Below are 12,925 nucleotides of genomic sequence, written 5' to 3' on the forward strand. Positions count from 1 at the left end.
AGACTTTTCTAAAATTAAATGTGTTACTCAGAAACCTGATGAGACTGTCTTCCAATTTTATAATCGCTTAGCTGAGGCTTTTGATGCTAACTCTGGCTTAGTCCATGATAAGGAAGGAGGAGGTCAGACCCAGTTTCTTTCTTATTTCGTTAATAATCTCCAACCTTCTCTATCGCGAAATATAAAAATCACCCAGCCGGAATGGCAGTCTAAACACCCTCAATTTATAGCTGAGCTTGCCTCCCAGCTCTCCCAGACCCTAGCGGCACAGGCTGAGGAGGACTTAACAGCGAAAAGGGAGCTCCGAACCAAAAAAGATCAAGTTTATACTATGCAGCTTCAGCAACTAACAGCTCCTATCCCAAACCTAGGCCCAAATCCTAACAAGGTAGAGGACCGTAAACCTGGCATCTGCCACTATTGTAAGAAACCTGGGCACTGGAAATCTGAATGTAAAAGCCGCCTCAAGGCTATGGAGAAACAGAAACGCCGGAATTGCAAAAATTCCTCACAACAATTATAGGGGTGCTCCGAGAAAGGGTTGCAGGATCCAATCCCTATCTTCCCCTCTCTGTCCCTTTCCCAACTAGGGGAACTGTCTGTGGTAGTACAAGGACACCCCATTTTGGCTCTGGTAGATACCGGTGCTACCCTGTCAGTATTGGATCCCTGCAAATTCCCCACTCCCCTTCCTCGGAGTAATGATAGTTTATTAGTGGTGGGGGTCTCTAATAAGCCTCTCCGGGCTTTCAGGACTTTTCCTCTCTCTGTCACCCTTGGTCAGGACCACTTCCAACACACCTTTCTCCTTGTCCCTGGAGCTCCTTGTCACCTTCTTGGCCGAGATATCCTGTCCTTCCTCTCTGCGGTATTAAGCTTCACACCAACTGGTTTTCAGCTTGATCACCGCTCCCCTATCTCAGCGCCGATAACAGCCTTATCTCTCCTTCCTCAGTCCGGGGTACTTGGGACCTCTGAGGAAGAGCTGTCCCTGGCCAAGGTGCCTCCCCAATTGTGGGCCACGGATCATACAGACATTGGGCGGATTTCCACAGCCGCCCCCATAGAGGTACAGATTGACCCTTCCCGACCCCTTCCGTGTCTCCGTCAGTATCCCCTCCCCCGCGCTGCCGTTGAAGGTGCTGGACCCGTCCTCCAGACATTCCTTTCAAAGGGATTGATTGTCCCTTGTACCTCTCCATGTAACACCCCTATCTTCCCTATCAAAAAGCCTGGCAATCGAGGCTGGCGCCTCGTTCAGGACCTCCGTGCTGTCAATGCCATTGTTCAACCCCGCTCCCCCGTAGTCCCGAATCCCCATACCCTCTTATCCCTCATTCCCCCAACTGCTGCTGTGTTCACTGCGGTCGATCTCTGTAGCGCTTTCTTTTCTATTCCCGTGCACCCCTCTAGCCAATACCTCTTTGCCTTTACTTGGGAAGGGCGACAATATACTTGGACCGTACTCCCTCAAGGTTTCACTGAATCCCCCTCCTACTTCTGTCAGGCCCTGCATGATAATCTCGCCTCACTTGTCCTTCCCCATGGCTCAGTACTTCTTCAATATGTAGATGACCTGTTGCTCTGCTCTTCTGATCTAGCCACAGGGAAGGGTGATGCCATAGCGCTCCTAACCTTTTTAGCTTTGAATGGCCATAAGGCTTCCCGGGACAAACTTCAGTTTTGCCGCCCTTCTGTAAAATTCCTCGGGCATGTTATTTCCCAAGGCAGTGTTTCACTAGATCCCTCACGAATTCAGGCTATCCGCGATTTTCCCCTCCCAACGTCCAAAAGACAACTTCGAGCCTTTTTGGGTCTTGCTGGGTACTGTCGATCCTGGATACCTGAGTTCTCTGTCCTTGCCCGCCCCTTGTGTGATGCCTTGCGACGCCAAAGTCCCGACCCCCTTTCCCTATCTGAAGAGCAGCACCAGGCCATAGAATCCATAAAGACCTCCCTCTCTGAGCCCCCAGCTTTAGGTCTTCCTAACTACTCCTTGCCTTTTGTACTTTTTGCTGTGGAAAAAGGAGGAAATGCAATAGGAGTTTTAGCTCAGAAACATGGGGACCGTTACAGACCAGTAGGATATTATAGCAAACAGCTGGATGCAGTAGCCAGAGCCCTACCACCTTGCTTGAGAAACGTTATTGCTATAACTGAGATTTTTAAACAAAGTGAGGACATTATACTCGATTCACCTGTGACGCTTTTTGTACCCCACGCAATTGAGGCTCTCCTAAATTCACATCATACCCAACACTTATCAAACAGCCGCCTAGCAAAAATTGAAACCCAACTAATGGCGCGACCCCAGGTCACCATCAAAAGACTAAACGTACTAAATCCTGCTGAGTTTTTAGACACTATTCCTAGTCTCGAGACAGATCAACTCATGGATGATCGTGAAGCCAGCACCGCCAATCATGACTGCATTACAATCCTGGACCATCTATTGACTCCGAGAATCGACCTCCAAGAAACACCCATCTCAGATGCTGACCTCACTGTGTTTACCGACGGATCCTGCCTACGGAACTCCGAGGGACAAACGGTAGCAGGTTACGGCATCACCACGGTAACTGAGATATTGGAGTCGGGCCCCCTCCCCCATGCTCATTCAGCACAACAGGCAGAGCTAGAAGCAGTGTCAAGGGCCTGTGAATTGGGAAGGGGGCTGAAGATTAACATCTACACAGATAGCAGATATGCTTTTGGGGTGGCCCATGATTTTGGAATGTTGTGGAAGCAGCGGGGATTTTTAACTTCCACTGGACAGCCCATAAAGAACAGTAAGCAGGTCTCTAGGTTACTAGATTGTCTATTACTCCCCAGGAAGGTGGCTGTTATCAAAACCTCCGGACATTCTCGAGAATCTACTCCCGAAGCAATAGGGAATAACTTAGCTGATAAGGCCGCTAAGGAGGCAGCCCTCTCACCTCCAGTCCCTGTAATGGTTTCCTGCACCTCCCCCTCCACATCCCCGCCTGTTGATTTGGTAACTTTAACCGAGGCTCAAGCTCTGATTTCTCCAGAAACAATACAACAGTGGAAACTGCAAGGATGCACCAGAGACTCTGAAACGGGACTTTGGAAACATGGACAGAGGATTGTTCTTCCTCGACAGCTTCATCGACCCTTACTAAGCCACCTGCATCACCTGTGTCACTGGGGACCAGATAAGCTTTTTGAACTCGCTTCTCAGCATTGGTGGGGGATATCGAAAAGGGTGGCTGAAGAGGTGGTGTCCGGATGTCAGTCTTGTCCTCTGTACAACCCCTCCAAGCCTCTTAGGCCTCCCCGAGGTGGTTTTCCACTCCCTTCATCACCCTTTGAGATCTGGCAAATTGACTTCATCCAGCTACCTCCTTGCCGAGGTTATAAGTTTGCCCTTGTTATGGTCTGTATGTTCTCCAGTTGGGTAGAGGTTTTTCCATGTCAGGCAGCCACTGCAGGAGTAGTAGGAAAGGCCCTATGTGAACACATCATCCCTTATTGGGGGGTACCACGGGAAATTCACAGTGACCGGGGAACTCATTTTACAGGTCAGGGATTCAGAGCCATCCTGGAGGCTTGGGGAATTCGCCAGCATCTACATTGTGCTTATCACCCCCAGTCCTCAGGGTTGGTAGAAAGAACTAATGGGATATTGAAAGGGTTGCTAGGAAAACTAACCTCAGATTTCCAGGCACCATGGATCAAGGTGCTGCCCATTGCCCTCCTTGCCCTCCGATCTCGACCTGTGGGCAAGACTAAACTTTCCCCCTATGAGGTTGTCACCGGGAGACCAATGCCCCTTACCCCAGCTGATCTTTCCCCTCTGGCTTCTCATTGTCTTCAAGAATATTGTGTTAAACTTAGTCAGCAAATTCATCAGGTTCAGGACCTTGTCTCTCAGTCTCGTTCTCTAGGTCCTCCACCTGAGACCAGTTCTCTTCTTTCTCCTGGAGACTGGGTATATTGGAAGCGCCACCAGCGGAGACACTCCCTAGAACCTCGGTGGAAAGGACCCTTCCAAGTACTGCTCACAACTTCTACTGCTGCCAAGCTCCGAGGAATAGACTCTTGGATCCATCTGTCACATCTAAAGACTGCTCCTGCTCCTGAGTGGACATCTGAGCCAATAGGAGACCTTGCCCTCCGGTTACGAAGGGGCCAGAATAAGACGACATCAGATGTAGACTGCTCTCCCAAGAATCGGAACGAGGACTGTGAGAAACGAAGCTCCCTCCCCATCTAAATCCCTTAAGACTGCTTATTTTACTTCACTTAGTTACTCTGTACTTCACTATGTCCCTTACTTTCCCCACTTTGAGCCCCTTTGCAGCTTACTCCACTTGCTGGATTATAATCACCTCACAGTGGCTATCCACCTCTGGGGATGTCCAACCACAGGGAAAAAGAAGTTTTTCCCCCCATTCCCCTATTCACCCCATGCGGAAATTGGGCCAGGAGGCAGTCAGATTATTTAACCTGTCCAGTTGCTGGTTGTGCATTGACCCTCTGGGACATACTTCAGTGCAACCCATTTCTGCTTCTGATTGGGGGTCTGTTGAGTTGATCGCTCAAGCCCACCCCACTGATGGCTTAAAGTTTTCTGAGAAAGGAACTCTTGAAAAGCCAACTGTATTTCGCAAGACTGAGCAGGCTAACTCTGACCGAGAATTCGACCTCCTCCTAAGTGCCCCCTATTTCCGGAAGCATTTGAGGAAAAACCGAATCCGTTTACATTTGAATGCTTCTCAGGGCCCAGTATTCTCAAAGGCAACATGGGCTTCCACAGCCCCTTCTGCTGCTTTTTGCTACCTATCTAATCATTCTTCAGGAATCCCGGTAGGGAGCCTTGACCCTGCACGATGCAACTACACAATCTGGATTCGCCCTGGCGAATCTATGGAAGAAAAATCAAATTCTATCTATGTGTCCCTACCCTCTCCCTGGATTCTAGGAACAAATACAACCCAGGGTAACTCTGATTCCCGGTACTGTTCAGGACGGCCAGCTAGAACTGGTGCCAATCCCTGTTATAATGACTGGTCTCTTATCAGTGTAAAATCCTCTCCTGGGTCCTGTCTTAAGCTTTGGCCTGATAAAACAGGGAATGAAACAATTTACTGGGATCACTATCGGGGATACTTATGGGCAGAAAATGGGTATGGCCCTGTCTCTGGAGGGATAACCAACAATCCCTGCCTAAACCCTTCCATGGGCCTACTTCTTTCCCAGTCCCGGCTCCTGTACAATAATACTCCCTCAATCTACGGTAAAGGCCCCTACACTTTAAGGGGATCCAGAGTAACTGTCAACCAGTTCCCAGGATCTCTAATCTTTTCACTTACTCTGCCAAGGTCCCTGGGAATGTTTTTCCTATGTGGTGATTCCCTTTATCAAACCCTTCCTCCCCGATGGTCGGGACTATGCACCATTGTCCGAGCAATACCAGACCTCCGATATATTCCAGGCACCACCCCAATACCTGTATCACTTCAAGACCTGATTGTTGCTGAACCCAGCTCTCCTGCCAGACCTTTTCGTTTCCGACGTGCAATCCCAATCCTGCCCCTCGTAGTAGGAGGCAGCATCCTGGCAGCTACAGGCGTAGGAACAGCAGGACTTATCACTGCAAATGACGTTTACAGAGATCTGTCCCGAGAGATGGCTGACATGAATGACCGGATAGCCAAAGTGATAGGAAATATGCAGAACGAACTTGGCTCTCTAGCTGGAATGGTCTTGCAAAATCGAAGAGCGCTTGATGCGCTCCTTGCAGCCCAGGGGGGTGTCTGTGTCTTCCTAGAAGAGGAATGCTGTTTTTATGTTAACAAATCCCAGCAAATACAGGATAGCATAAATGATTTTCGATCTCATGCCACCCAGTTAAGGGAAAAAGCTGTGACAGACCAATGGTATGATATGTTTAGTTCCCTTTCCCCCAGGTTAGGTAGTTTCCTCAGATCCCTCCTTCTTTCTGCCTCTGGGGTGCTTACTCTATTTGCTCTAGTCCTACTAGGAATTCGACTGGGGCTAACTTTGACTCGTAAATGTTCAAAGAAAATAATGCTATCCATGGTTATTTTCCCCTGGTCTTCGGGGCCTACCATGGACATGGAGATTAGCTCATCTCCCCAGTCCACAAAGGAAGGATTTTTAGAATTACCCTTCCAACCCCCAGAGGAGGAGTAATTTTCCTTTTTGTTTTGTTGTTATGTTTTTATCATATACATATATATATTCTTTTTCCTTTCCCAATCTTCCTTGGTCTACAGGCGAAACTTTCAGTTTGCCTTTGACCAAAAGGAGGAAATGTGGAAAATATTATACTATTTTATATCATTTTTGTAATTTCTATAAGGCTTAGGGCCTGAACTACTTAACCAGAAGAAAAGCCTGATCCTAACAGTCTCTTTGTTCTCTGAGTAAGCTCAGAGATATCTCTATCTTATATCAACAAAATCCAGATGGAGTATTCCTTGCTCTGTCCATGGCCATTAAGGGTGAAAACCTTGAGCCCAGACACTATCTTGAATGATGTGACTTTTTCCTTATCTTAATATTTTATGGGCATATACTATGTTGTGGAATGTTAATGGCCAATTAAACACAGAGATCCTGGGGCTGCAAATCCAATTGACACTTTTGACAACTATCTAATTGGTTGTATTTACAATCTATCCCATTAAGGGAAATCCTTGTCTTTATGGTCAAACACAGCTGAGAATCATAAATTTTAGTAACATGCTGAATTGTGATTGTTCAAAAGAATATATAACTTGTTCATGTTTCTGTACAAGTCAGTCAGGCATTCTCTGGCTCAATCTCATACATGTATGTCTGTTGGCTATGCTTATGGGAATTTATATAAATAATACAATCTTTTTATTATCTAGTCTGTTGTTTCCTTTAACCAACATCTTAAGGTTCACACATGTGACCAAATTTTTAAAATTATACATCAAGAACAGATGCTGATGTTGTTACTTTAAATATTCAAGTAGTAGATACAACTAGCTCAAAGCAAAGGTATTTACTGAGACAACATCATATGAATACTAGTAACAAAATATACCCCCTCCCATAAGTCTGAGGTTCATTGTCCAACAACTGTGCACAGTATCATTGCAGTAAAGGGCCATACACAGAATACACATGTAGAGTCACGCCTGTTTGGGAATATATTTGGTCTTGGCAAGCCACATCCCAGGCAGAGCAGAGTCCTTTTGACCCTTACTTTCTAAGGATATGCTCATGCTGTTTCTGAGTGTGAGGTGCCTGCTGGGAAGTTTCCTGAGCAACTTCCTGTTCTTATTTCATCTCCCAACAGGAAAGTCTGATGTCTCCCTTCATTCATAGAACTCTAATGACAAAGAGGTATCCTCTGCCACCACTCACTGAGCCCATTCCTTGATGTTTCCCCTTTGGCAAATTGTTCTATTATAGAACACTATAAGCTACTTAGAAGGAACGGAAAACAGAGAAACCCACATGTCCCCCCTTGTTGTCACCAGAATCCAAGAATATATTTTCCCTCAACAATGGAGTTTTTCTTCCATTTTCAAATGTTAGGATTCACTTGCCTTCCAGATACAATGATTTTTTTAGAGAGTATTATCTCACTCTTTAATAAGCCACAAAACAATAATGGCTGAGTTCCTCCTAATTCCATTAAGCTTATTTGAAGGACTCAGCTGATACTGAGGTCAAAACCCTAAGAGTAGCACAGTGTAGACCCCACTTTGCCTTTTGTTTTGGACTTGATAAACTCATTGCCTCTGCTAATTGCTCCCTCATATTCTCTAATGTTTTCAACTTGTCTAGAAAAAAATTAATTCATTAAGGATCCTTTGAAGAATCCCTAACCCCTACTGCCTGAGTAAAAAACCAAAATGCAAATAAAATGTTAGCAAATGCATTAACAAAAAATATTTTCAATGAAGGCTGATGGAAGGCTCCATGAAGGTGGTGACATTTCAATGGAATTTGTAAATAGAAGTACATTTTAAACAGCTAAGGGTGGTAACAATAAATTCTGGCATGTAAAAGAGTATCTCTAAAGACATCTAGGTGAGTAGCTAAAGTGTGTTCTTGTAAGCAAATTCTTGTATTATCATTCAAAATTATGTGATGAAATTTTGTTGCCCGTGGGAACAATCAATCTTCCATTCACTTGTGTACTGATTTCAACACTTTGTATCAGGTGATGGCAGAATGTGGTTTGTCCTTCATTCTTGAAGAGGACCATGACATCAGGGAGATGAAGACATGGTTTGCAATTGACTTTGATTTGAGTGAGGGAGGATGTGCAAAGTCACCAGCCTCACTTTCTCCTCCAGAGCCATGTGACTTTAGTGGCTAGATGTCAAACAGGATGGCTAGATATGTCCCAGGGTGCAATGGAAGACCTTGGCCCTTTTAAGCTAAGGTCTTTTCAGGTTCTCACTTTGAGTGATGCCCTGCCCTTTTATAAATAGGTCTCTTCAAGAAAAGAACCAAGAAATGGCCTCTTTAATGAAAACAAATCAAACGGTGAGGGGAAGACCCTCAGGGTTGCTGGCCAAAAGAGAAATAGTTACTGTTTACATTCACCGTGAGCCAGGAGGGCCCAAAAACTAACAATTAAATGGTGATTGGGTAGGGACCTATTGCTGTCCAATCCATGAGATTCAGAATGAATTGGGTTTAAGGCTTCGTCTTTAAGAAAGAAACTAGTCGATAAGCCCCAAGCTAACCAGGTAGCTTTGCACCATCAAAATTTACCTTCCCTTGGGCAGGACAAGAGGAGAGGGGAGGAGAGAAGAGGAGAGGAGAATAGAGGAGAGGAGAGAAAAGGAGACAAGAGGAGAGCAGAGAAAAGGAGAGGAGAGGAGAAGAAAGAAAAGGAGATGAGAGGAGAGGAGAGGAGCAGGGAAGGGAAGGGAGTGGAGTGGAGGAAAGGAGTTGTGCAACTGGCCTACTGGAACTGCCCAGGTGGTTACCCATTCAGGCATAATGGACTACTCACAAATTGAGGTTGTCCTTCATTCTCAAAGAGGATGATGAATTCTTAAATTGAGAAATAGGTGTATACAGTCCCTTAGAATGTATCTATATAATAAATAAATAATGAACAAAAATAAGAAATACTTCCTTTGTTGAAATGAAATAATTTCCCAACATGAATATTTGGATGCTTTATTTCTTATTTCTAGATGAAACATTACCTTTTAATTTCACTTCTAAGCTATTTCTTTGCCCTGTGAATGTAATATCTCATCTTACATTCTCTTCCTTTTTAATTTTTTCAAAGACAGAGGTTTCCTTCATGGAAAAAAAAAAGGCTATTTTGATTATCCTACCTAGTGCAACCTTGATTTTCATATTTCTCAGACTATAAATAATAGGGTTCATGAACAGAGGCAATATGGTGTAGGTCATGGAAATCAGAAGATTCTGGGCTGGTGAAGTGTCTGACATAGGACCCAAAGCTGTGACCATGCCAGCAAGAGGGAATAAGAAGAGGATAATTAATTGTGGTGAACAGGTAGACAAGGCTTTGTAGCGTCCTTCCACAGAGGGCATTCTAAATACAGTGGAGAAGATATAAGTATAGGATATAATTAAAAATCCAAAGCAAAATAAAAGTAAAGTCGCACTGGTGGCAAGGAGTAGATACTCAGTATCACGAACCTCGGAAGATGAGACCTTCAAGACATGAGGGATATCACAAAAAAACTGATGGATCATATTGGATCCTGAGAAAGGCAAACGTATGCAGAGCTGAATAGAGGAGTCCACTGACCCATGAACCAATTGCCACCCAAAGACAGCGGAGTGGGGTCATGGTGATCCCATAGTGCAAGGGATGGCATATGGCCACAAAGCGGTCATAGGACATAGCCACAAGCAAAGCAAATTCTGTTGCCGCAAAGAAGATAAAAAAGAAAATCTGAGCGGCACAACCATGGAGAGAAATAGACTGATTGCCTGTCAGGGAATTCACAATGAATTTGGGAAGAGTGACTGAGATGCAGCCAATATCCAGCAGGGATAATTTGATCAGAAAAAAATACATTGGAGAATGAAGGTGTGGGTCAGTGACAATGGCAGCAATAGTGAGGAGATTCCCCATCAGAGATGCAATATATATCAACAAGAAAAGAATTGCATGTAAGACCTGCACCTCTCGGATGCTGTAAAACTCCATAAGGAAGAATTCCATGATGATCGTACAATTACTCCTGTCTTCTTGGGGCCTAGAGTTCATCTTAAAATCATACAAGTACAGGATACCAAATCCTAAAAACAAACAGAAGCACTCTATTATGTAAAAAGGTCAAGAACATCAATCTATTCTTACTCATCGTGTTAGAGAGGCAATCAGACCATTCTAAAGGGCCACAATATGACCCTTTAATTCTACTGCGGCCATGTTCAATCCATACATTGAAAATATCTACCCGATTGTATAGCCTGAGCATCCTGAATTGACTTACTCAACAGGACCTCCACTACTTACTTGCCCTACACACACACACACACACACACACACACACACATACATACACATACACACAAATACAAACCACTACAATCCCTAGTTTGATTCTCTTTTGAAAGGTATCAGCAAATCCCAATGGAAAATGTATCTCTATACATACATATAGATCATACATGTTAGATAGATAAATAAATATGCCATCTAATACTTTGTACCAGACACACTGTGATAACTAAAATTTTCATTTTCAGTGAGATTTTAGGCACCTTGACATTGTCTATTCCTGGGGTGGGGAACCTACAGCCTTGAGGCCACGCATCACCATCTGGGTGCTTGGTTGTGCCATTTTGACTGAGTCCAAGTTTTACAGAAAAAATTCATTTATTACAGGGATTTGTTCTGTGGAGTCTGAATTCAGTAAAAGGGCCACACTTGAGAACCTAGAGGGTCACATGTAGCCTCAAGCCTGCAGGTTTCCCACCTCAATCTATTCCATGCACATATGCTTTTCCATTCTCTAGGACATCAGAGCTCCGGTGTCTATTTCAGAATCTGGAAAGATAGGACCTACCTAAAACATCTACCACAGTGGTGGGGAACCTGAGTCCTTGGGGCCACATGTAGTCTTCTAGGTCCCTGGGTGGCACCTTTTGACAGAGTCCACGTGTTACAGAACAAATACTTTTATTAACGGGATTTGTTCTGTGATTTTTGGATTCAGTCAAAGGGCCACAATTGATGATCTAGAGAACCACATGTGGCCTTGAAGCCACAAGTTCCCCACCCCTGCTACTGAACAGTCAGAAGCTCTTTAATAAACAAGCGAAGAATTGCTGAGGCCCTGTAGGACATGAATTTCTAAATATTTGGAGGGATCTCCTAAATGAAATCTCAGGCTTATAAACTCGGGGCTGCATGGAAATTTAGAGGCAATGTGTCCAGCTCTCTTAATTACAGAGGTCACCTAGGGAGGTACAGAACTTTCTTGGTTTGGCACAAGCAGTGTGCAGCAAAAGCCAGTTTGTAATTTCAGATCTTCTGATTCCAAAAGCAGCATTCTTTCCTTTGGACCTACTCAAAAGCATGACCATAATTAGTTGTTTTAAATCCTTTAATTTTTTCTTGAAAATAATTACAATTGTAAATACTGTTTTCAAGAAAAACAAACATAAATCTTTGCAAATTTCAAGGTACTGTATTCTTATGAAATATGGTCCTTATCATTTGTTGTAGTAACAAAAAATTCCTCACTGATTAAAAGTGGTTTTGATAGAATATCTCATTGTCCTCTGCTGTCCATTGACAATCTCTAAGGATTTGCCATAAAGACTTTTGCTTCCAGTAGATTTACAGTCTTCCTTCCTCAAATCTGTGTTTATCACCATGACATTAATAATATAATTAATCAAGTCAGTTGTATTCATTCCTCTAAGTAACACTAATCACCACATGTATATTGAGAGAAACTGCCTGGACACTCTTTTTTCCTGTCTTACCTAAATAACTTGGATTATGTAGTTTATATTTTCCCTATTTTTAGAGTATGTAATTTTTGGTGATATGAGATGTATTTGTTCAAGTCAAAGAGCCAAAAGTCCAAGGCATTAAAAAGAATGAGAATATCTGATTGCCCCGTGTTATTTACATTGGAAATCATTATCTTGCTCTTAAAGTATATGTATACACATATCTGTGGGTATATGTGTGTATGTATGTATATGAGCATTATGTGAGTATGTATGTACTTGATGCAGTATATGCATTCTTTAATATTAATATTTAATAAGATGTATGATTTTATCAAAGTAGGAATACAGCAGTGCAGAAAATCTCTCCTGCAACTTCAGTGATACCAACTAATAATAGTCTTAGTGGCCTCAAGTACTGGAGAGTTAAGTGATTTGGCTAGAGGCACAAAAAAACAGTTTCTGTCACAGTCTGGATCTGAATTTACATCTTTTTTCCTACAAGGTAATTTTTTCTAGATACTGTCATGCCGCCTGTTAAATAATAATGATAGCGATTAGGTTATTGTAATGAGAATATTTATGACTGCAAGTATTTTGTTGGGACAAAACATACTCATGTTAAACTTTCCCCAAAGGAATTAATTTCAATGGGTACTTACTCACAGTCCTGAGAGAGGGGGAGGACAAATCTTATCCCACTTTGCTAAAAATTTGTACAGTTTATCCCAATCTGTACATCTGAAGTTACCTGAGCTAGACGTGGTGTCTGTAGGATAGTAAAACAATAATAACTAATGTTTACCTGACACTATTTTGCAAAATATTTTACAAATATCATGTTCATGGCTCAAAGAAACTCTGTGAGATGCTGCAGGTATCATGCCCATATTGTGGATGAGAAATTGAAGCTCAGAGAGTCTAAATAAGCGGTCATCAGTTACACAGCTACTATATCCTAGAGGAAGGATTTAAGCTGTAATTTTCC

At 43.3% G+C, this 12,925-nt stretch overlaps 1 protein-coding gene and 1 pseudogene across 1 annotated transcript; one reads left to right on the plus strand and one right to left on the minus strand.

The window, feature by feature from the left end:
* Positions 1-4,431: 4,431 nt before the first annotated feature.
* LOC118855101 (syncytin-2-like) lies at positions 4,432-6,180 on the plus strand. The gene has a single exon (XM_036765219.1). It carries the CDS (start codon positions 4,432-4,434, stop codon positions 6,178-6,180), a length of 1,749 nt encoding a protein of 582 aa, XP_036621114.1.
* A 3,063-nt stretch (positions 6,181-9,243) lies between these two features.
* On the minus strand, positions 9,244-10,237 carry LOC118855102 (annotated as a pseudogene).
* Between the last annotated feature and the right edge of the window lie 2,688 nt (positions 10,238-12,925).

This window comes from Trichosurus vulpecula, chromosome 6 (genome assembly GCF_011100635.1).
Source record: "Trichosurus vulpecula isolate mTriVul1 chromosome 6, mTriVul1.pri, whole genome shotgun sequence".
In the NCBI taxonomy this organism is placed as follows: Eukaryota; Metazoa; Chordata; class Mammalia; order Diprotodontia; family Phalangeridae; genus Trichosurus; species Trichosurus vulpecula.

Excerpts from the sequence above, each read along its gene's own strand:
- LOC118855101 (XM_036765219.1), top strand. The coding sequence starts at position 4,432 with ATGCGGAAATTGGGCCAGGAGGCAGTCAGATTATTTAACCTGTCCAGT.